This window comes from Podarcis raffonei, chromosome 8 (genome assembly GCF_027172205.1).
Source record: "Podarcis raffonei isolate rPodRaf1 chromosome 8, rPodRaf1.pri, whole genome shotgun sequence".
Taxonomy (NCBI): Eukaryota; Metazoa; Chordata; class Lepidosauria; order Squamata; family Lacertidae; genus Podarcis; species Podarcis raffonei.
In genome coordinates, this window is record NC_070609.1 from 79275941 (window position 1) to 79301067 (window position 25127).

Here is a 25127-nt window from a genome sequence, read left to right on the forward strand (position 1 = left end):
CTGCCCTCCGTATTTCCTGAGCAGTCCAGGTGTTCCAAGGGGCCATGTACACACAAACACAAGGGTGTGTGGCCCTGCTCGCTCAGTATGCCAACCTCCCTGCCCTTAGACGTCAACCCCTTAGAGCTTCCTCTTCCCATCTCAGGCAAAAGCTAAGCTACCTTTTTACCTTTCCAGACCCATTTCTGAAGCCACCTCTCTCTTCTGTTTGGCAGCCCTGCTTTGCATCCCCGTTTCCAACTCAGTAATGGGCCTACTCTGAGTAGGACTGGCGTTCACTAGGATAGAACCCAGAGCATGGTAAATGGGTGCAAACAGCTACACCCTGAAAATCTCATTTTATGTTGTTGTTTTTAAAAAATGGAAGTTAACTAATCGTCAAGGATCATAAAGGTCCCTTAATTTCAACAGTCTATGCTAAGCAGGACTTAGCTGGAGACAACCCATAACCATCCCGTTTGTGTTTATCGTTTGTATTTATTTTTTAAAGTATACAACTAGCAAAAATCTGAGGGGCCAAAAGGAACAAGATTTCTCCCTCCGTCTTCCCCTCCCACAGCATGCCATGAACTTCCTCTTCCACTATCTCACAACTGGGTTGTTCCAGCTGCCTCTCTCGCCCTCAGAAAGGGGAGGGAGTGACTCACCCACCTTGTGACTGGGCTAGAGACCTGCCCCCCGTCGGCTCATGCTGTGCCCCCTCCCCAATTCTCCCCTACTCCCCACTGTCTTATTATCCAGTCACCAGAGGAACGGAAAGGCCAGAATGTTCACATGGAGAAACAGGAGGAATTCCCTGGCTGGGGCAGCGGATCTCAACCTGACTTTAGCAATTCCTCTCTTGCTTGGCAAACAGTGGGAGAGTTTCTCCCCCTACCGCCCACCGGCATCAGGAAACTGGGGCACTGAGAGCCTGAGCACAGAGCATGTGACACGCTGCAACTTCAGATCCCCCTGGTGGAAGGCGCAAACCCCCTTTTCCGCCTGCCATGACCTCACCCCACAAAGTCCACCACTGCTCTTCCACTTCACCCGAGGACGACACCTGGAGCTCTGTGGGATAGGCCTCGATCTGAAAGTGAAACCCTGGTGAAAATACACAACAGCAGAGAGTAGGCAGAACAGCGCTCTCCCCATTACGGTGAGGCCCGGAGTGATTTATGGCCTGGCCTTCCGTTGTGGAAGGAAGGATGCTCTCTCTGTGTGTCTAAGTGTGTAAATAAAGGCAGAACCCACACCCTGACATAAAATTCACCTCTGCTACCTAAGACTTCCATACAAAAGAAGCGTGGCTGCCATGATGTTGTTCTAACCCCTGTCGGCGCAGGAAGGCGGCTGAATTTAATCAATTTCATATAATTTATATGGAAAAATTAGTGGGAACTGGCTTTCCAGCAGGCACCCAGGAGTGGGCAACAGGAGGCTCAACCAGATAGACCCCTCTGGACTTTCCTTATGTACTTACGAGTAACAGCAGGGGAGGGAAAGTTATACCGAGTTAATCCATCTAGCTCTGTACAGCCTGCACTGGCTGGCAGTGGCTCTCCAGGGTTTCAAGGCAGGAGATATTCTCAGCCACACCTGGAGTTGCCAGCGCAGGTTGCACCGGGGACCTTCTGCATGCAAAGCAGGTGCTCCACTGCTGAGCTATGCCTGTTCCTTCAAGACATAGGAAGCTGCCTTATACTGAGCTATTAGACCCTTGGAGGTGAGGCCAGGGATTGAACCTGGGACCTTCTGCATGCCAGGCAAATGCTCTGCCACTGAGCTACAGCCCTGCATTTAAGACACAGTAGCACTGGAAGCTGCCTTATACAGGGCCCATCGGTCACGATTCTCCAGGGTTTCAGACCAGGAGCCTCTCCTAGCCACACCTGGACATACTGGGGACTGAACCTAGGACTCTCGGCCAACAAAGCATGCACTTCATGACTCCTTGCAAGTTTCATAGTTAAGATCGCTTCTCCCCCAAAAAAATTAGGAAGGAAGGAAAGAAGGAAGGAAGGCTCTTGTACCTGTCTGGTGAGGCTGCCCCCAAGGTTCATAGTGCCAGAGCCGGTTTTGTTCGTCTGCAGCCAGAGCATCACTGTGGAGGTCAGCTTGTAATGGGCAGTGCGGCCACTGGATTTCTCCTGGAGGGAAGGGAAAAAAGAGTTACCTCTCTTGAAAATGGATAGCTATTGAATAAAAGCCAGCCGCCTGTTTCTTCCCCCTCCCCACGTCAGGGTTGCTCTGGTGCTGGTGTGCCATCTATTTTCTTCCCTGCAGGCTGCAAGGGGTCAACAACCTCCCCCACCCCCAATGGGCTAGAGCATCTCTATCCTGCCCATGTCCTGAAAGCCCCCAGAATGCCTTTGGTTTTCAATTGGCTCTATTGAACCAAGAAAAGATGTGTTTTTCTTTTGCGCTCAAGAGTCATCAATCTGCTGACCCAGAAAGATGTTGCCTGTCGCTGGGACAACTATCTGTTGCTTTTAATAAGCACCTGCTTTTAAAAGGTACATTTTTATACTTTTTTTTTTAAATCTGGGAGCATCTTTTTCAGTTGTAGCCAGTCAAATTCTGCTTGTCTCCCCAGAATACCCAGGGCCTGTTTTAAACCATCCAACTGGGAAAATAGACTTGGAGGCTGAAATTATAGAATTACAGCTGTGGAGAGAAACAGCAGCAATTCACGGGCCTTTAAGAGAGCTTTTGGGTTTGCTGATTTGACTTTACCTTTCCCCCCAAATGGCTTTGGAGTGGTTTCCAATATTAATAGGAGGGTGTGTGTTTTTTTGCAGAGGGGAGGCAGTGAGGGGGAGATCAAGAGCAGCGGTGGCAGGGGGAGTTTATGAGCCTGAAACAATATCGCATTGTTTGGCTGAGCACCTGCACTCATTAGCCGCCTGGAATTTAACAAGGACTTCTCTCCCCTCCTCAGGAACTGCCAGTTGCCTGAGAGAGAGAGAGAGACCGACCGACCAGGCTGTACCTGAACTTCCACCACATGGATGGAATCCCAGCACCCCTTGATCTTCTTTGATCCATCGCCAGCTTTCTTAATTAGAATCACGCCAGCAAATCCGTGATCCAGATCCCAGAGGTAGACGGAGGAAACGCCCCCTTCAAAATACCTGCAGTCAAAACAGAGAGAGACCAGCTGATCAGCTTTGTAAGGAGCAGAGCAGGGCAGAACAGAGCAAAGCATAATCACTCCATCACCATTTATTATAAATATCTATGTATGTATATATTTGTATGTGCACTGTGCATGCATATGCATGTATGTATATAAAGATGAGCTCCAAAGCCACACAGCTAAGCGTCTGGTGTAAATTGATAGGAGAAAGGAGAGAATACAGACCAGGTGAAGCAGCTTCCTGAAAAATCTCATTTTTCTTCTCTTTTTTTAAAGCAAGTTTCTAGCCCTCACGCAGCTGTACCTCCTGAAATCCCAATAATTCTTTTTTTGGGGGGGGGGGGTTAGGAAGGAAGGATTCCAGTGGGCAGGGCCTTTGGTGCTCAGCAAACCTCCCACCACCATAGTTTGACTCCGTAGGACGGCTTGGAGAACCTTTTTCTGCAAAGAGTTGTGCAGTGGAAGGCAACTCCCTCCATTCTGTCATTGTCAGGATCCCACTCAAACCTGCACAATGCCATTGACTCCAATTAATGGCAACAAGCTGTTAAAGAGCACAGCTGAAACTTAAAACCAGCATTTTTACAGCTCAGTTCTTCCCAAGCTCTCTTTTCTCTCGTCGCTGCTAAACAGTGTGGGCTGGGAGACTCTCTTCCTCCCCTCCGCCCACCTTTTTACAGTGAGGTTGCCTAATTAAGACTAAAGGGAGCAAGAGGTACGTGGCAGCCTGGCTCTGCAGGCCCTCCGTTGTGTGGGGAGAGAGAGAGAGAGAGAGAGGCGATATTTTGATTTATTGCAGATTTGCAACCAAGTCGAAAGCCTTTGCGGAACAGAGGTCCCATGACTGGGTTTAAATGTTCCTCCACCTGGCGTCCAGTGTGGAACGCAGAGAGCTGGTTCGAACTGTGAATGCCATTTCTCTTGTGCCTGCAAAAAGTTTGGGAGGTTTTTCTGTTTTTGTTTTCTGCAAAAGCTGCTACACTTGAGCTGCTTTATACCTGCTCTTCTGCTGACCTAGTTGACACCTTTGCTGGTATCTCTTGCACACTGCCCTAAGCACTGCAGGCAAAGTCTGGCCGACAGAATTCCTGAGCGCTCTGTCTGGCGCATGCTGAAGCCTTCACGGAAACACCCACACGCACCCACACCTCCATTCAAGGCAACCTGAGTGCAAACAGCAGAGGGTGTCGGGACTGAAGGGTTGTCTGAATTTGACCCTGCAGAACCGAAGTAGCACAGAATCCACCCACAAACGGGTGTTTGTTGAGTTGCTCCTGAGGAAGTAACAAATTGGGGTAGGGAAATGGAAAGATAGAGGTATACTGATTCATGCACGTTGCGGGAAAGTAACTTTCCCTTCCTCTCATATAAAAAACGATGAAACTGGGGAGTTTGTCTGGGGATGGGTCGAGGTCAAACAAAACAAAGACCCCTTTTTTTACACAACACAGTTTGTCGGATTTGCAGCAACGACGGTTAGATGGCTTTAAGAAGAGGGATTTAAAATGCTGTGGAAGTGGAGGGCAGATCTAGCAATGGCTTTTAGGCCATGATAGAGAAATCAAACCTCTATGTTCCGGGGCAGCATCCCTTGGGATGCCAGATGCTGGTGCAAAGCCTGGTCAAGTCTGAAGTGTCTGTGGAAGGTAGGAAGAGAGGGCTATGACACTCAAGTTCCGCCTATGGGCTTCCTAGAATCATCTTGTTAGGGTCAGTGTGGGATGCAGGATGCTGGATCCCAACTGGGTCCAAATCCAGAAGGGCTCTTTGAATGTTCTCAAGCATGAAACCTAAAGGGATACTCTCTGCATAATAATTTTATGATGTGGGGGGCCGTTGCCTTCATATTCCTGCTTCTGGCCTTCCCAGAAGCATCTGGAGGGCCACTGCAGGGAGCTAGACAGGATGAAACCATCTTGGTCTAATCCAGCAAAACTTTTAGGCGTGGCTTGCAATGGTCAAAATAGCCTGCCCACCACCACTGCAGATCAGTTAGCTTCAGCTGAATAATTGTTAAATAGCAAAAAGGCTCCTTGTCAGCACAACGAATATCTGCACTGAGTCAGGCAGAGGCCATTCACAACATCCCCACCATCTTTGGAACACCTGCAGGCAAGGCAGATGCTCTACCACTTCCCCCTAAAAATAAAGCAGGATTCTAGCCCTCATGGTTCGGAATAAAGGGAAAATTTAAATAGAAACATGGGGATTTGCCCTCTGGAGTGTCAGACAGCAAGTCTGTTGAGTCCAATACTGTCTATACTGACTGGCAGCGGCTCTCCAGGGTTTCAGGTGAGGTCATCCCCAGCCATACCTGGAGACTTCAGGTATCAAAATCAGGACCTTCTGCACACAAAGGATGGGCTCTATTGCTGAGCTACAGCCCGACAGAGGAGCAGGCTTTCTTCCCCAGCCCGCAAATAAGCCATGTTGAACGCAAGAAAGAAGTCCGTCTCCCACTTCAAACCGAAAACAACACACACGACCAAAATCTATTCAGAAATTTAGGAAAGACTGGTGTACGGCCTCCCTCCCAAACCAGCCTTCTCCATTTGTTGCAATTACACATTTTACCAGGTTGTTCGGAGCACGAGACATTAATTAGGAGGTGAAAGGGTCCACTACAAGGAATACCCCATACCTTACAAATCTGTACTTTGATCCTAATGACATGAAATGGGGCGGGGGGGGTGGGGAGAGCAAGAGAGAGGCGCTCTAATTTTTACACGCTTCACATTTATGAGATTCTGCATAAAGGCTTTTGCGGGCATATTTTAAGAACGTGCTAAAACGTTGTCCGAGACCACATAAAGCCGTGTGAGGGAATGCTTCCAGCCAGAACTAACAAGCGCACACATGGAAACACTCAGGACGGCCTTTGTACCTTTAATGAATCAAATCTAGCATTAATATTGTTTTAAATACTAACATGCTATTTCAAGTTGGTTTGGAGCTGACTGGAGCTAGTGCCTCAGGTCCACCCCGCTGGGCAGGGGGGATGTGGCCGGCAAGGCAAAAAAACCAGCCAAGTTGCTGTTCTGTGGCTTGGAACCACGCTGATCTCTGAGTGCCGGCACTGGCTCGGTGTGGTGGGGTTTTTTCCTGCCGTTGCAAATGTCGGAAGGCTCCAGTTTTCTTTCGCAGTGCTGAATTCATAGAGGAGAGGGGCTACCTACTAGCCACAATTGCCATCTTCTGCTGCCACAGTTGGGAGACAGCAATGCTTCTGAATAGGGACGCAGGTGGCGCTGTGGGTTAAACCACAGAGCCTAAGACTTGCCGATCAGAAGGTCAGCGGTTCGAATCCCCGTGACGGGATGAGCTCCTGTTGTTCGGTCCCTGCTCCTGCCAACCTAGCAGTTCGAAAGCACGTCAAAGTGCAAGTAGATAAATAGGTACTGCTCCGGCGGGAAGGTAAACGGCATTTCCGTGCACTGCTCTGGTTCACCAGAAGCGGCTTAGTCATGCTGGCCACATGACCCGGAAGCTGTATGCCAGCTCCCTCGGAAAATAAAGCGAGATGAGCGCTGCAACCCCAGTAGGCCACAACTGGACCTAATGGTCAGGGGTCCCTTTACCTTTTTAATGCTTCTGAATAGCAGTTGCTGGAAACCACAGGAAAGCGAGGGGGTATTGTGCTTGAATTCTGCTTGGTTTCTCACAGCCATCTGGTTGGCCACTGTGAGAAGAGGATGCTGGGTCAGGTGGGCCACTGGCCTGATCCAGCAGAGAAACTCCTCATTTACGCGGGGGTTGCGTTCTGAGGCACCATGTGTGTCAGTGGGGGGTGTGCAAGCCCGTCCTGTCCCTTTCCAGTGCCGAAAATAGCACATGTGTGCTGACCGTGTGTAAATGGGTAGTTGTCAGTAGGCCAAGAGACGGAGAAAAGTGCTGCCCCCCACCTTTCCCACACAGTGCTTACTTTTCTAAGTCTTGTTTTATCTCCTTCCCTAATTGCCTTTGTCATCTTCCAAGGCCAGGAGATCTACAGAACCAGTGTTGTGGAATTAGCATGTCAGACCAGGACCTGGGAAACCAGGGTTCAAATCCCCACTCGTCCATAAAGCTCCCTGGGTGATACTGTGGCCAATCACTGCCTCTCAGCCTAACCTACCTCACAGGGTTGTTGTGGAGATTAAATGAGGAAGGGGGAAACCATGTACAGTGGTACCTCGGGTTAAGCACCGTATTTTTCGCTCTATAAGACGCACCAGACCACAAGGCGCACCTAGTTTTGGGAGGAGGAAAACAAGAAAAAAAATATTCTGAATCTCAGAAGCCAGAACAGCAAGAGGGATCGCTGTGCAGTGAAAGCAGCAATCCCTCTTGCTGTTCTGGCTTCTGGGATAGCTGCGCAGCCTGCATTCGCTCCATAAGATGCACACACATTTCCCCTTACTTTTTAGGAGGGAAAAAGTGAGTCTTATAGAGCAAAAAATACGGTACTTAATAAGTTCCAGAGGTCCGTACTTAACCTGAAACTGTTCTTAACCTGAAGCACCACTTTAGCTAATGGGGCCGCCTGCTGTCGCCGCGCCGCTGGAGCAAGATTTCTGTTCTCATCCTGAAGCAAAGTTCTTAACCCGAAGCACTATTTCTGGGTTAGCGGAGTCTGTAACCTGAAGCGTATGTAACCTGAAGCGTATGTAACCCGAGGTACCACTGTATGTCACCTTGTGCTCCCTGGAGAAAAAGGCGGGATATAAATACATAAGTAAAATCAATAAATGCTGTTACTGTAAGCTGCTTTGATCCCATTTCCTTCATTTCATGATAGCATGAGACTTTTTATCTCAGGATCTTGAGTTCAAGCCCCACATTGGGCAAAAGATTCCTCCACTGCAGGGGTTTGTACCAGATGATCCTCATGGTCCCTTCTATGATTACAGAAAACCAGGATGCAAAAATTAAAACCATGTACTGCTGTCCTGATCTGAAGGTAAATGGCACAGCCACTTTGCCAAGCAAAAGTTGGGTCTGGGCAGAGCCTAGATAGGAGTCCCCAAAATGGCACCATATATTCTGTAACGTTCAGTGTACACACATACACACACACACACACACACACACACACACCATGAGCTTTCCACAGATGGTAAAAGCAGGAAGGGGAGAGAAAAATAAGCCTCTTCGGTCCAGTTGTTCCTTCACCTCCCCCGCAACTTAAGCAAATCCGTCCCAAAACAGTGCCTGTGGGTCCCTGCGCAGGTATTCGGCAAATTCTTTCCAGCAGGCACACAGGTGCAAAAGCAGCCCTCGAGCAAACATACCGATCCGGTTAGGTATGCACGTCCTCCATGCCAGGTACGCTTAAAAGAGTGCACATCTGGCCGGCAGCTGGGCAGCTCTGACTGCACAGGGAGGCAGTCGGCCCTGGAAGAACAAAGGGCGGATTCAGACGCAACAGAGGGGCGCTTAGCATTGCGTCCAAAGTCGGCCAGTGTTTCCAAAGCGGGAAGCCAAAAGGCGGGCATCTGACACTCACCTATTTGGCAATGGAGCCTCTCCTACCACGAGCGGGGCATTTTGTGGTTTTTATTTGGCTAGCTAAGTCTCTTCCCATTTCCTTCCACACAATATCTATTTTTTAATTTTCATGCTCAGCCCCAATTCAGCTGAAGCAACAGCATATTCCTTGTCAGATTACTGTTGCCTGGGCTTCCCTGGCCTCCCCCTGCAACGAATCTTAAGATTCTAAGCTCCTCAGAACTCGGTCTAAGGCGGATTTTTACATGGATTGCAACAGCAGCACTTCCACAGTATAAATGTACAGCGAAGAATAATTTAAAAACAGTTCCCCAAATGCGTGTTTGAGTTAGAAGCGGGGTCCCAGTTCGGGGGACGGGTATGAAGGCTACTGCTCTTAAGAGAGGGTGCACACCAATACCAGTAAATAAGAAGTGTGTGTGTGTGTGTGTGTGTGTGTGTGTGTGTGTGTGTTTTGTGTAAAATGATGCAGCACAAATGCTAAGTGGTTACTGTTGGCTGTGGGGAGCTTCTTTCATTGTACAGTGGTACCTCTGGTTACGTACTTAATTTGTTCTGGAGGTCCGTTCTTAACCTGAAACTGTTCTTAACCTGAAGTACCACTTTAGCTAATGGGGCCTCCCCTGCTGCCGTGCGACTTCTGTTCTCATCCTGAAGCAAAGTTCTTAACCCGAGGTACTATTTCTTGGTTAGCGGAGTCTGTAACCTGAAGCGTATGTAACCTGAGGTACCACTGTATATGTGTTGCTGCTTAACTTTAAAAAGTCAGTCAAAGCTGAAGAGGAAGAATCTTGCAGGCAACACAAACCCAGCTTTGGACTCCCTTGTGCAAAGACCTGGCTAGAAAATATTTGGGGGGAGGGGGAGAGAGGGAAAAGAGCCCAACTTTCTCCGGGGCTGTGGCATCTGGATTCAATCCGGCAAGGCCCCAGCTGCCAAAGCTGTGGCAAATTATTGTGCCCGAGCAGAGACTGGGGAGGTAGATCATCACAAGGGGTTTAGGAGCCATGAGCCAAGGGCAATAAACCCACTTCAAAAGGCTTTGCTGGTTGAGTCTCTCAGGTTTGGCCATGCTTGATTCACATCCAGAGACAGATGGCGGAGAGGTGGTGGGGAAAGCGCTCGCGGCAGGCGGAAAGGGAAGGGGGGGTAAGTGTTTGGCACTGCACTGCAAGGAAGCAGAGACCGACTGCCTGCCCCAGACTACAGCTACAATTTCACAGAATTGTTGAGTTGGAAGGGATCCCCAAGGGTCATCCAGTCCACCCCACTACAATGCAGGAATCGCAGCTAAAGAATCCCTGGCAGATGGCCATTCAACCTCTTGATTTAAAATCTTCCAAGGAAGCTGAGCCCACAACCTTCCCAGGCAGTCCAACAGCTCTTACCAGCAGAAAGCTCTTCCTAATGTTTAGTCGGAATCTCCTTTCTTGTACAGTGGTACCTCGGGTTACATATGCTTCAGGTTGCATACGCTTCGGGTTGCAGACTCCGCTAGCCCAGAAATAGTACATCGGGTTAAGAACTTTGCTTCAGGATGAGAACAGAAATCGTGCTCTGGCGGCGCGATGGCAGCAGGAGGCCCCATTAGTTAAAGTGGTGCTTCAGGTTAAGAACAATTTCAGGTTAAGAACAGACCTTCCGGAACGAATTAAGTACTTAACCCAAGGTACCACTGTAATTTGAATTCAGTGGTTTGGGTCGTATAGTGAGCAGCAGAAAACTAGCTTGCTCTAGCTTCCATGGGAAGCACTATGGCACTCTGTACTCCGGTATTCCCTTTTTTCCTGCAGGGATCAGCAGCCTGTGGCCTTCCATATGTTGATGGGCTCTGCCTTCCATCACACCCCTGACCATCACCTGGGCTGGCTGAGTCTGGGAAGGGGGTTAGGACCTGACAACATCTAGAGGGCCGCCTAGGACCTCCACCTTAGTGGTAGCATGTTGAAGCATGAAGAAAGCTCCTCTGCATGAACAAAAGATTATGAACCACTAGGACAACGAGAACATATGGCGCTGTCTCATGTGAACTTTTTTTTTAAACGAAAAACCTAGGCACTGAAACAAAATAGGAGGCGACAAGTGCCGTTTGTTGATGATGGAAACCAGTTTCTGCCATATTGCTCATCTGGCCAATAGCCGTCACGCCCCGTCAAGAGGCATTTGTTCTGGGACCGGCCAAGAGATCAATAGCTTTCCTGCCAGGGAGACGATCTCAGCTCACTTCTAAGGCCCCTGCTTTCAAAACAATCAGGGATGATTGCATTCCACAATTGGATCCATCCTCCCGCTCAATCCCCTTTCCCCGCCGCCCCACAGGAAGACGACGGCATGGAAAGTAAAGCGGATAAATGCATCCAGAGCCACAGCTGCTCCACACACTTTGTGTTCCTGTGGCAGAAGACAGGCTCACTAACTTAAAAGGGAAGAGAACTGCAAGCATTACTATGCGGAAAGAGCTGTAGCTCAGTGGGAGCGCATCTGCTCTGCGTGCTGAAGGACCCGGGTTCAGTCCCCAGGTAGGCTGGGAAACCCTGGAGAACAGCTGCCGGTCAGTGTTGTGGCAGTACTGAGCAGTACAACTCGGTATAAGGCAGCTTCCTGTGTTGCTATTTAAAACCAGGCCTTTATTCACAGTGGCTGATTTGGTGCTCGTGGGAAAGCTGCAAGGAGGACCCAAGTACAGTGGTACCTCGGTTTACAGACGCTTCAGGTTACAGACTCTGCTAACCCAGAAATAGTGCTTCAGGTTAAGAACTTTACTTCAGGAGGAGAACAGAAATTGTGCGGTGATGGCGTGGCGACAGCAGGAGGCCCCATTAGCTAAAGTGGTGCTTCAGGTTAACAACAGTTTCAGGTTAAGAACGGACCTCCGGAACGAATTAAGTTCTTAACCTGAGGTACCACTGTACAAGAGCTCTTTCGTCTTGTGAGGTTTCCAGAAACGGGTGTTCAAAAACATTATGGAGGCAGAGCACAGCCATCGAGGTTGTAGCCACCAATAGCCCTTTCCTCTATGAATTTGTCCAATCCACTTTTAGAGGCATCTAGGTTGGAGACCATCCCTGCCTCCTGCATGAATGAGTTCCACAGTTTAACAAACCCTGAATGACAACAAAGAAGCATCTTCTGCAGAAGGCCTCAGCCAGTCAAATATTACAGCAACGCTGCCAACAATTATTGTACCTCTTTTGTTGCAAACAATACCCAGGACACTGGCCTCGCCATGGAACCTACAAGATTAAGAAATTGAGGGGGAAGGCAGGAACCTGGCCGTCTGGAATTTCTGTTTGAATCCTGCTCCCACTTCTGACCTTGAAAGCACACGTCTCGCTCTCACAATCCAAATTCTCCCATTTGTGGTCACTCTTTAGTAATAAGCCTGTTACTCCCTCCAGCTTAATCAGAGCGGCAGACAAAAACTCTCTCTCTCTGAGCTCTTTCCCATACTGCTTACAAACACGTTTTGGGTATTGCAGGTTGTCGGCGTGTGGCTATGAAAGAGGCAAGGCGTGAACACTTGCCCGTGAGGAGGAGAACAGTCCCGAGTAGCCATCCTGGTTAGCAGCTGCTGATAGCTTCCTCCTCCTCTATGAATTTGTCCAATTTCTTTTAAAACAACCCAAACTATGTGCTGCATCCAGTCATTGTCAGTTGCCCAGAGTGGCCCACATGGACACCAGAAAGCCAGACTCTGGTGTGTGTGTGATTTGTATATGAATACAAATAAATAATAAATTGTAGTTACACCCCCCACCCAGCATCTTAAAAAGCAGAGACAGTAGTGATGTATGGAAGTGAGAGCTCGACCATCAAGAAGGCTGATCGTCGAAGAATTGATGCTTTTGAATTATGGTGCTGGAGGAGACTCCTGAGAGTCCCATGGACTGCAAGAAGATCAAACCTCTCCATTCTGAAGGAAATCAGCCCTGAGTGCTCACTGGAAGGACAGATCCTGAAGCTGAGGCTCCAATACTTTGGCCACCTCATGAGAAGCAAAGACTCCCTAGAAAAGACCCTGATGTTGGGAAAGATGGAGGGCACAAGGAGAAGGGGACAACAGAGGATGAGGTGGTTGGACAGTGTTCTCAAAGCTACCAGCATGAGTCTGACCAAACTGCGGGAGGCAGTGGAAGACAGGAGGGCCTGGCGTGCTCTGGTCCATGGGGTCATGAAGAGTCGGACACGACTAAACGACTAAACAACAACACACCCCCACAGTCTTTGCCAGCCTATCATCTCGAAAATCAATGCAGGATGCCCTTTTGTCAGAGGATGAGAGAAGAGGTTGCCTTCGTGTTGAGAATGGGGTTTTGCATCTAACATGCCCCCATTTCTAAGCAAGCACCCTTTTCAAATCTAAGCTGCCACCTGGAAGATCAAATCTGATAGTGGGGGGAAGAAATCTCTTTCCATCCTGGCTGCTGAAGACTACATGCTTGTTATTCCAACGCTTCCCAAACCTGTGGCGGCAGGTTGCTTCCTGTTAAACTCAGGGGCTGGTTTAGATTTTCATCTAAGCCCGTCTGCAACATCACAAAGTGGAGAGAGAGCCAACAACAGTGCCTTAGGAGAGACTGAAGACAGACTCCCTCCGATGGAAAAATCCACATCCTTCTATCAAAGCAAGCTGCAAAAATAAAGGGGATAACAAGCAGGGAGGCAGGCAGGAGGTACAACTCGCTCCTAAAAATCTCATGCTCTAAACCAACATGGTGGCCTCCCAATATTGCTATAGGCTATGACTCCCATCAGCCCTGATCACTGGCAATGGTGGCTGGGGCAGAAAGGAGCTGAACAACATCTCCGGGGCTGCAGGTCCCTGGACCAGATCATCACTTGTCTTTACTGCCCATAGCTACCTGCATCATTATTCTACATTACTACAAGGATGGGGAGTCTGGTGTCACTCCGATACTGCTGGACTCCAACTACCACCATCCCTGATCATTGGGCCATGGTAACTAGGGCTGATGGGAGTTCAAAACATCTGGAAGAACCATGTTGGCTACCCCTGCTGTAAGTCACCATCCTTTTTTCCTGAGTTGGAAGGGACCATGAGGGTCATCTAGTCCAACCTCCTGCAATGCAAGAATCTTTTCGCCCAATGTGGGACTTGAACCACAACCCTGAGATTAAGAGTCATGTGCTCTACTGACTGAGCTGTCCGCTAAGTCACCATCTTAAAGAAATCAAAAGGATTCATTCTTGCCCCAAGGATAATGGACACAAACACCCAGAGAGATGATATCACAATCCAACATACAAGTCTCTGTACTGGTCAAAGGCGTTGTTCGCTTCCACCTCCAGTTTGCGCAGGCGGGCGGATGGCATGGCACCATCTTCCAGAGGAGGGTCGTATTTGTTGCTCCACGGCGATCTGCAGCAGGAGAAAGACAGAGAGTAAACAAACTTGTTCAGCACACAAAGCATCAACAGAATCCCCCACCCCCAGACCATTAAGCATGGATGTGGAAGCTATTAATTACTCATTTTGCAACAGAGCCCCCGTCCCAAGAAGCTTAGGGGTGTATCTCACAGCACTCCTACTCAAAGCAGACCCATTACCATTAATAGGCATGACAAACTCAGCTCTAGTGATTTCAATGGGTCTGCTCTGAACAGAATTTAGCTAGATACCACCCAGACAATGTCGGGGATAGTCGATACACGCGAGGAGAGTGGCAGAATGAACTGCACTATTTCAGATTGCAGGGTGAGGTCTGTGTCGCTTTGTTGAAATTTCCTCTACATTTAGAACTTGGGACCAGACTACCTGAAAGATCGTATCTGTCCCTATAAACCTGCCTGGGTTCTAAGAGCCTTGGGTGAGGACCTTTCTCTTGGTCCCATCAACATCAGAGGCATGGCTGGTGGTGACAAGAGACGGCCTTCCCTGGGGCTGCTCCCATATTGTGGAAAATCCTCCCAAGAGAGGTCAGACTGGCTCCTTCTTTGTTATCCTTTCTCCAGCAGGCTAAGACCTTCCTGTTTAGACAGGCCTTTGGAAACTGAGGTGCAGATGATGTTGTCCACTGGGCTGCTGTCAAGGCACACTGGATTTTAACTGCTGGCTCTAAGAGTGTTTTGAGGTATTGTAACTATTGTTAACTAGCTTAGCTTTTATAATGAAGCTTTGCCATGTTGGAAGCTGTCCTGAATCCCAATTAGGGAGAAAGGCAAAATATCAAAAGATTACATAAAGGAACAAATTCTTCCTAGCAATAGGAAATGAGGACAGCTGGCACAGAGGAATATGGCAGAACCTCTCCACTTGATGAGATAAGTATCTTTTAAGCAAAAAATTTGACACGCAACACAACTGCAGTCCAAAGGAGTACACTGGAGCATTCCACCTCAGCATTCTTCCACCTAACTCTCACCTCATTGCTTTGAATTTGCAGACCCTGCTTGATATTCAGAACAGGGAACGATGGGTGTGCCATCTCTAGCATGGGTCTCTGCAGATGTTTTGAACTGCCCCTCCCAACAGATCCAGCAACCATGCGGCTGGTGCTGGGTGTCTAAAGCAAAGGCTCTGCACAATGGCACCTAAGGTGCATTTAAGTTGCACGATTTCAACCATTTGTGGCTAACCCTAACCTGCACAAGTTAAAATCCAAGCAAGGCAGAGAGTTTAAAAGCTCTTTTGGTGCCAGATTGGCATTGAGTTATTTTAGCTGTTTTTCATAATGTCTTCTGTGTTGCACAACTGTTTTCTCATGTTTTGAGAGCCACCATGAGGCTATGAACAAAGGCAGACTATAAATATTCATACCAAATATAAAAAAGACAAAAAAGTGTGGACTAGCAGCTTTGCTAGTGTGGATGCGATTGGCACTGTGGGTTAAACTACAGGATCTAGGGCTTGCCAATCAGAAGGTTGGTGGTTTGAATCCATGTGACGGGATGAGCTCCCGTTGCTTGGTCCCCGCTCCTGCCAACCTAGCAGTTTGAAAGCACGTCAAAGTGCAAGTAGATAAATAGGTACCGCTCCGTCGGGAAGGTAAACGGTGTTTCCGTGCGCTTCTCTGGTTCGCCAGAAGCAACTTAGTCATGCTGCCCACATGACCCGGAAGCTGTACGCTGGCTCCCTCGACCAATAAAGCGAGATGAGCGCCGCAACCCCGGAGTCAGTCATGACTGGACCTAATGGTCAGGGGTCCATTTACCTTTTAGCAGCTTTGTAGCCTCATTCGCAGGTGGCAGTAAAAATACACAAGAAATAAGAGCTTTGAAATTTCCATCACCTCTTGGGAGTGATGGTGGTGGAGAACTAACTTCTTCCATTTAGGAACTCTTACCAATATCATTAGAACGTAAGAGGAGCCTGCTGGGTCAGGCCCACAGGCATCTAGTCCAGCATCCTGTTCTCACAGTGGCTGAACAGTTGCCTGTGGGAAGCTAGCAAGGAAGACCTGAGCACAAGAGCCCTGTCTCCTCCTGTGGTTTCCAACAACTGGCATTCAGAAGCATTGCTGCCCCTGACTGGGGTGGCAGAGCACAGCCATCATGGTTAGCAGCCATTGACACCCTTACCCTCCATTTCTACAGCAGGTAAATGCTGAGCAAGTGCTCAAGGTTTCTGCCTCCAACCCAAACAATCTCCTTTCTCCCCTACCCCTCCAAGCCACTTTTAAGCAAGGTAAAGGTAAAGGTACCCCTGCCCGTACGGGCCAGTCGTGTCCGACTCTAGGGGGCCAGCGCTGTCCGGAGACACTTCCGGGTCACGTGGCCAGCGTGACGAAGCTGCTCTGGCGAACCAGCACCAGCGCAGCACACGGAAACACCGTTTGCCTTCCTGCTATAAAGTGGTACCTATTTATCTACTTGCACTTAAGGGTGCTTTCGAACTGCTAGGTGGGCAGGAGCTGGGACCGAAAGACGGGAGCTCACCCCGCCGCGGGGATTCGAACCGCTGACCATGCGATCGGCAAGTCCTAGGCACTGAGGTTTTACCCACAGCGCCACCCGCGTCCCTTGGCTTTAAGCAAGGTGGGCTTGATTTAATTGCGGTTAGTAGATTTATTCTGCAGAGCACGAGGAATGGAATTTCAGAGCGAGAGCACACAGCCACGACTTAGCACTTTCCTGGCCTGCAGACCATGCACATCCCAAACCACCTCTAAAAAGGGTTTTTTTGGTGGGGGGGGGAGAGAGAGAAAGTAAGAAAGATTGCTGGCTGCAGCAGTAATTTCATCCACGAGAAATTCATAACATTACTCCCTCAAATGATGTTTTCACAGCAGACAAGCCCTCAAAACGCATTTACGGGCTTAGATGGGAGGCTGTTTTGAAAGAAGGCAGCTGAACGGAGCCCGCCTGGCTGAAAGCGATGGAGCTTCATGCAAGAGCAATGTTTCTGCTGCAGCCAACAGGTTCCAAGACGGTGCTGCTGGCATCAGCATCTTCCCCCCATAAGGATCCTATTTAAGGAGAGCAACCAAACACCAGGATAGGGATGTGCAGAGGAAAGCCAGAGGGGAGGGGGCTAGGAGTTTGGTCTTGTTTTGTTATTTTTTTTAAAAAAAGTTTGCTTGTGTTTGCTGGGTGTCTCTGCCATTGGCGCCTCCCAGGTGCTACCCACCAACCGTAGCAGCTGAGGTGAACTGGGCTGGTTAATTATTATTATTTATTGCATTTATAAGGGACACGGGTGGCGCGGTGGGTTAAACCACAGAGCCTAGGACTTGCCGATCAGAAGGTCGGCGGTTCGAATCCCCATGACGGGGTGAGCTCCCGTTGCTCGGTCCCTGCTCCTGCCAACCTAGCAGTTTGAGAGCACGTCAAAGTGCAAGTAGATAAATAGGTACCACTCCGGCGGGAAGGTAAACGGCGTTTTCGTGCACTGCTCTGGTTCGCCAGAAGCGGCTTAGTCATGCTGGCCACATGACCCGGAAGCTGTACGCCGGCTCCCTTGGCCAATAAAGCGAGATGAGCGCCGCAACCCCAGAGTCGGTCACGACTGCACCTAACGGTCAGGGGTCCCTTTACCTTTACTGCATTTATATCTCACTTTCCCCCGTTTTTTCTCCAAGGAGCTCAAGGCTGAGGGACACTGACAAGCCCCAAGAGGATACCCCATGAGCATCATGGCTGAGTGGGGATTCGAACCTTGGTCTCTCCCTGGTCCTAGTCTGACACTCCAACCACTGCACCACGCCAGTTATTCCCTGTCTGTTTGTGGGAGCTGCAACCAGGCCTTAGACATTACAAGGGATCCACCATACAGGATTCTCTAGCTCAAAGAGCCATGTGACAGCGTGTCAGAAGCTGAACTCAGCTGCCTAGGAAAAGCAATATAATGGGCAAGATCTTTTGAGACGTGGGTAAGGGGCTCAAAGCACCGAAGTCTTTAAAAATAAATAGCACGTGCTACCGATTCATCATCCAGGGGGTTGCAAACCCTTCTGGACCCATCTGCAAACCAGAGAAACGTTCCCAGTGTTACCTGGAGTTGCCAGGGGTTAAAACCGGGACATTTTACATGCAAAGCAGGAGCTCTGCTATTGAGGTATGGCCCTCTCCTTACAAATAAAGACCCTAGTCCTTATGATTCTGAATCAAGGGCTGATTTCAACAGAAAAACTGGAATCTTCTTTATAGCTCTGCCACCCAGGTCATCTGGCTCGTATTGTCCACAGTGACTAACAGTGGCTTTCCAGGGTGTTAGGCAGATGCTCTACCACTGAGCTGTGCTTCCTTCACAAAGCTCACATGTTTTATAGTCTACTGGATAGTCTAAAAGTTGTGAACATCTCTGGGTTATTGTCTTCTTTAGTTGGGTCATTAGGAGAGAACTCCAGAAGGTTCCCCCAACTACACCCATTTGTAGCTCATTGGTAGAGGCAGACAGAGGACTCCAAGTTCCCTTTCCTAAAATCTCCAGGTAAAATCTTCCCAGTTCTTTTCCAGGCCTGGGAAAGAACCAGGCCTGAAATCCTGGAGAGCTGCTGCCAATTAGTGTAGACAATAATGAACTCGGTGGACTCAAGAGCCTGGCTCAGTTTAAGAGAGCTTCCAAGACTGCTATCTTTGTGAATCGAACTCTGTAAATCCACACTGTTAGTCTAGGAGTGAGCAAAATGTGTTTATGTCTGTTTTTAAACTTGCCCCCCCCCCCGAATTTTTGATGATTGCCACTTCCTAATAACCTGCTTGAGATCAAAAGGGATAAAAAGAGGGGAAGTCAATTGATGGATAACGTAAAGGAGTGTTTCCCTGTCCAGAGGAGCAGAGCAGTCACCTATAGGAGTCTCCATCTCTGTTGTAGTCGCACAGTAAGTAGTCCTTCCCCACTACTTTATCACGAGCGATCTTCAAAGGCTGGTCAACAGAAGATAGGAGATCTTCACAGAGGCTGGGGACCTGTAAACAGAAGCAGGAAGTTGGGGGGGGGGACACAAGATGCAAAAAGTGAGGCAGGGGTGCTTCAGCAAGCTCCTGTAAATGTATGTCTGAATCGCAGCTCCGTTATAAAGCAGCCTTTGTGACCAGGATGCCAGAAGGGACACCGTTTTCCATGCAAACGTGCCTGTTTAGACCCTTATCAAAGACCCAACCCTGCATCTCCATACCTGAACCTCCCTGGATAGGCCATTTAACCAAGAAGAGCCTATTGCCCTGTCGCTGTCCACCTAACTTCCCACAGTAGGATCATGGGAATGTACCCACCTAGCTCAATACCACCCACACTGACTGGCAGTGGCTCTTCAGAGTTCCAGACAGGGGGTGTTGCCAGCCCTACCTGGAGATGCTACTTGGAACTGAGTCTGGGCAGTGCTTTTTTTCAGGGAGTAATCAAGGGTTCGCAGTACCGGCACCTCTTCTTTTTTGTTGTTGTTAAAAAGTGTGGCACTTACTGTGACAACTTCATGGTGAGTACCAGCACCTATTTTTCTAGAAAAAAGCACTGAGTCTGGGGTTTTCTGCATGTAAGGCACTGAGTGACAGCTCTTCCCCACCCAGAAGGGTCCCCTGGAGAAGGACCTCATCACCTACTCTTAACTCCACTGGTTCATTGCATTTATATTCGACCTTTTTCTCCACGGAGCACCATGTAGCATACATAATTCTCCCCCTCATTTAATCCCCACAACAACCCTGTGAGGTGGGTTAGGCTGGGAGGCAATGACTGGCCTACGGTCGCTCAGTGAGAGCATCATGGTGGAGTGGGGGGGATTTGAACCCTGGTCTCCCAGCAGGTTCTAGTCCTACACTCTAGCCCAGGAGGCAGCAACCTTTTTCAGCTGTGGGCCGGTCCACCATCCCTCAGACCATGTGGTGGGCCGGACTATATTTTTTTTTGGGGGGGGAGGTGAACAAATTCCTATGCCCCACAAATAACCCAGAGATGCATTTTAAATGAAGCACACATTCTACTCATGTAAAAACATGCTGATTCCCAGACTGTCCGGATTTAGAAGGCGATTGGGACGCACCCAGCCCCCGGGCCTTAGGTAGCTTACCCCTGCTCTAGCCACTACACCACATTGGCTTTGATACATATATAGCAACTTTCAATAATAAAAAGTTCTTCCAAAGGCAGCTCCCATTAAAAATAAAACAAAACAAAATAGGTTATGGTTAAAAAACATCTGAAGAAATCAATTCCATGGTCTATTGTTATTTTAAGTTGTTGAAAGTCTTAAATTGTTGTAGATAATTTTGTTTTATCTTCTTTTTTTGTAAATCACATTGAGGGTTTAGAACTATCTATCTATCTATCTATCTATCTATCTATCTATCTATCTATCTATGGTTTTCAAGTATAAGCAAACACATAAGCAGAGTTTTCTGTTGAATAATGCACGCTGATGAAATTCACCATACCACTATAGTTACCTCAACCCCATAGGCATACACAGAACCACGACAACAAAAAAACTGAACCACTATAACAAATTAACTAAATAACCCCCTCCCTGCCCCACTACCTACCGACCCTTTTGGTGGCTTAAAAAAAAACAACCAACAACTATCAAGTGTTGTGTAAGCTTTATGGAAGCAAATAAAATTAATAAATAGTATAGTCTCCAAGGCCAGGCCACACAATGAGATTTCCAGCCGCAATTTTGTAAGCCAAGGTTTTTAAGACAGTTTTCAAGGCCCCTTTGAAATTAAGGGTTGGGGCCTGCCTAATATCACACTGGATGATAAGTCCGCTATTGCGGCACACTGGTGTGCCCTTATACATGTGTGTGCACATGCACATACACACACACACACACACACGCACACACACACACACACAAACACCAGAGTTTTGTCTAAAGCAATTCAGGTTTCAGCACTGTGGCCACGGGTGTGGTCTCAAAGTTAAATGTATGTGCGCACATACACCTATTAGTCACAGCCTCTGCTTCTTGCCAAATCGAGGGCTGTAAAGCAACTGCTGAAGGGGGCAGCGGCGGTGGCGGGGGGAACAGACCTTGAAAAAGCGGTAAATATTTATAACTGAGTGGAAATCCAAGAGCTGCTAAGAGAATAAGCTGCCCCGTGAACGGCAGCTTAATTTTTTCCACTAACTCATGCTCTGGGTGGAGTTTAATATACTTTCCAGGCACACTGCCAAACATTACTATGTTGGATAACTTTTTCTGTTTTTTTAAATACGTTTTCCTCTGACATGTGCTGCTTTTTCGAGGGAGGTGGCACTGCGGAAAACACCGTGGTACAAATTAAACATAAAACAGCGTGAGCTGCAAATAAGACCATATGTTTTTGAAAAAAGTCATTTGCAAATAAGTCCACAAAAGTGACACACGTGAGAATTGCGCTTAGCAAACTTATTTATTTTATTTTTTTAAGTTGCCTACTATGAAAGCACTCCTGATTTATCACATACCACTGGTTTTGTTTAAGTAGAAGGATGTTTATGAGCTGTAGGTGGCAGGGTACCATCTTAAGAGAAGGAATTCCTTTCTCTCTCGCACACACACTTCTCTCTCAAACACACAGGAAATGTGCTTTCCCAGGACTGAGCCTCTGTGGTGGAGCACCTGCTTGGCATGTAGAAGTTACTCCCCACAAGCATCAGCCTCCTAGCATCCCTAGTTGGGAAAGGAGAAGCTAGAAGAATTGGGAATGAGAATTTTAATACTAGTTACAGGTAGGTAGCCGTGTTGGTCTGCCGTAGTCGAAACAAAATAAAATAATTCCTTCCAGTAGCAGCTTAGAGACCAACTAGGTTTGTTATTGGTATGAGCTTTTGTGTGCATAACAAACTTAGTTGGTCTCTAAGGTGCTACTGGAAGGAATCTTAATACTGTCAGGAGACCTTTGTGCCCATCTAGTTCAGTCTTGTCTACACTGGCTGGCAGTGGTTCTCCAGGGGAGCCATAGCCAGCCAGAGGAGACATTACTGGGCAAAGTGGACCAGTGGTCAGATCAAGGGTAGGAAAGTTTCTTTTGCTCACGAATGCTCCCAGGAAGCTCACACACAGGGCAAGCCGGAGGCAGCCGCTCCTTGCTGATCTCTCCTTGTTTTTATACATGAAATTGTTGCACTTTGAATCTTTTTTGTTTTCTTTAAACAAAAACACATACTTCAGTAACATGCAAGAATGAAGAAATAAATACAACTGAATGAAAACAAAAATTAAACATGCACACAAGGTATATATTTGGACTGTTTCATTCACATACCCTGGGGAAAAATATTATGTGTGCGGTGTTTTAGTAATTGTTTCAACTGGCGGTATTATTTTTAATATAAATTGTTTCATTGTTTTTAGAGTTTGCATGAAAGGTTTTCTGTCTGTCAAATTGGTTTTATTAATCTTAGAGCATGTGTTTCTGTGGTTTTATTCTATTTTTACCACGTACACCAATCTGATGGATTTAAGCAGTGAAGCGGTCCATAAACTTGCTTAAGTAATAAATTATTGTTGCTGTTATTTACTTTGAGATGTTTCATAGGAAGCGATCCATAAATGGATTAAATTAAATAAAAGTTTGCTAAGGCTGTCCAGACCCTCAGCTGAACACGCAGGCGAGTCCTACAACCTGTTCACGTAGCACACATCTGGACTCAGACCACCCTGAAATACCAGAGACATTTCTCTTAAAAGATCAGACTTTTTTTGTCCCTTCAAATGAATGAATGAATGAATGAATGAATGAGACAACTTGTGGGGGGGGGAAGGAGGGGGTTACAAAACAGTGGTAACATCCTGAAGGGACAGAGAGATTAGCCGCAGACAAAGAGGGAAACAAATTGAAAAGGAGAAGAACGCTACATTTACAGTGGGCTTCAAACAAGGGATGGCATTGTCCTTCTGAAATGCTAATCTGGCTGGAACCAGTGAACCAGGTACTGGGACAAAGTTTTAATTAAAAATAAACTACCTTTCCAAGCAAAGAGACAAGTGGCCACCTGTGCACGGCCAGAAACCAAACACCTCCCTGAGCAGCTGGCCAAACTCTTGCTTCCTGCTCAGGAGTCAGAATGCTGACGGACTTACTGAAAGCTCAAAAAACTGGGCACATTGAGGCAAAGGTGTACGTGGGTGTCAGGTAGCATCAGAGAAAGTCTCTGGGATTAGAGCTGAAATGGGGAACATACCAGATCAACTGCCTAACTTTATTTTCATAAAAGGAGATTTGTGTGTGCACGCGCATGTGTGTGTGTGTGTAAATCAGGAATTTAGAGGCATGTGCCCCTGAATGCTACTTGCTGGGAATGACAAATGAAGAGAGTTGTTCTCAGGTCCTGCTCTTGGGAGTCCCATAACCAGCTTGTTGGCTGCTGTGAGAACAGGAGGCTAGACTAGAGGCACAGTTGGCATGACCCATGATCCTATGTCAGATATTTCCCCCTTCTGAAATTAGTTTTGCTTTATTAGGAGCATACCTAGAGGTGAGTGTGAGGAGAAGAAAGTCACATCAAAAATTACCATGTCTGTTCCCCAGCAGGATTAACTACTCCTGATGCAACATGCAGACACACACAAATTCATTCAGAAGATGAATGGATTAACAGCAAAGGCTTTGGGTGGCATTTTTCTAAGTTTCCAGCTGGCCACGGTTTAAAAACAGGATGCTGGATCAGACCCTCAATACGATCCAGCTCTTGTGCAGCTTTGATTCATAAAGTTTAACACTTCCAACTCGTGGCTGCCCTTGAGGCTTTGGACCGTGTTGAAGTGGAAATAATGTGAAGTCCTTGTTGTCCCAACACCTTGCCATGCTCAAACATAATAATTATTTGTAAACCACCTAAAAGGGCCAGGTGCGATACTAAAATTAAAAGACACACTGCAGCCACACTGCAGGGCCTAGCCGCAGGCTCAGGATCTCAAAGGAGGTGACAGATTAGGAAGGAAAGGAGAACAGAAAAAGCAAAAGTGAGAAAGGCAGACACTTCACCACATCCTGCTTGGGGTCAGGGCCACAGTCCTCTCTGCCCCCATCGTTAATTGATGATTGGGATGGGGTGGGAGGAGATGCCCAGATCATGACACCACAGATAATGAGTTCTTAAAAGGATTCTGCTGTTCAGGAATTGGTTTGGGGGTTCCTGATGGAGAGGGGCTGTTCTCACTCTTAGTTTCAGCTGGGGTTCCCTGCTCTGGTTCAATGCGCTGCACATACATTACCACAGGAAACCTAACCGCAGTCCTGCAAGGTAGGTAAAGGTAAAGGGACCCCTGACAATTAGGTCCAGTCGTGGCCGACTCTGGGGTTGCGGCGCTCATCTCGCTTTATTGGCCGAGGGAGCCAGCGTACAGCTTCCGGTCCATGTGGCCAGCATGACTAAGCCGCTTCTGGAGAACCAGAGCAGCGCATGGAAACGCCGTTTACCTTCCTGCCTGAGTGGCACCTATTTATTAGCATCCTTATTTTGTACCACAATGGTGCCCACCGCGAAGCCACTTTCCTCCAAAGCAAAGATTTCCTTGGCAGGGAAGGAGTGTGATCACTTAAGTTTTATTATTTAATTGCATTTCAAGCCTTTACAGTTCTGGTTCTCATCTGAATTCTTACAGGACTGATGTCACCCGTATGGAAGTGAAAGGGGGGGGGGCACGGAAATCGGAGTTGGTCAACGTCAGGGCGAAAACCACTCGGATGTTTGGAGCCAACGGAAGGGAGCCAACACTTCCATAATGACAAATTGAACTGGTGCCCTTCTCTCTCTCTCCCCCCCCCCCCACTTGACAAGCCCAGACTGGATTCCAGCCATGCTAGGCCCACATCTAATAAAATTTTTTGTTATAATTCTATTGAGTCATCCAGCAGGCTTTTAAAAGCTTCATCTTGAAGCAGAAAAACAGGTCCAGTCCAAGGACTGTCGTAGAAATAATGGGACCGGAGGGGTGGGGAGAGAGGATCTCGAACATGATGGGATGCATCTAATGCTAGTCCTACTCAGAATAGATCCACAGAAGTTAATGGGCCTAAGTTAGTCATGTCTGTTGATTTCAGTGGGACTGTTCTAAGGAGGGATAACATCAAATACAATCCAATGACTCTTGCTGACCCATCAAGGCCTCAGAAGGATTCCTAAGATAGCAAT

The 25127-nt window shown here is 47.9% G+C and overlaps 1 protein-coding gene and 1 non-coding gene across 3 annotated transcripts in view; both read right to left on the reverse strand.

The window, feature by feature from the left end:
* Nucleotides 1-25127, reverse strand: part of CAPZB (capping actin protein of muscle Z-line subunit beta) — a 69188-nt gene that overhangs the window by 11822 nt on the left and 32239 nt on the right. For both annotated transcript variants that reach the window (XM_053401029.1, XM_053401028.1), the window contains exons 3-6: nucleotides 18855-18976; nucleotides 13875-13988; nucleotides 2975-3116; nucleotides 2016-2132 (exon numbers count right to left, since the gene is read on the reverse strand). In XM_053401029.1, coding sequence (XP_053257004.1) covers nucleotides 2016-2132; nucleotides 2975-3116; nucleotides 13875-13988; nucleotides 18855-18976 — 495 coding nt within the window. The remainder of the gene's footprint in view (nucleotides 1-2015; nucleotides 2133-2974; nucleotides 3117-13874; nucleotides 13989-18854; nucleotides 18977-25127) is intronic.
* On the reverse strand, nucleotides 1707-1775 carry TRNAA-GGC (transfer RNA alanine (anticodon GGC)). The gene has a single exon. It is a non-coding gene; the product is annotated as a tRNA-Ala (tRNA).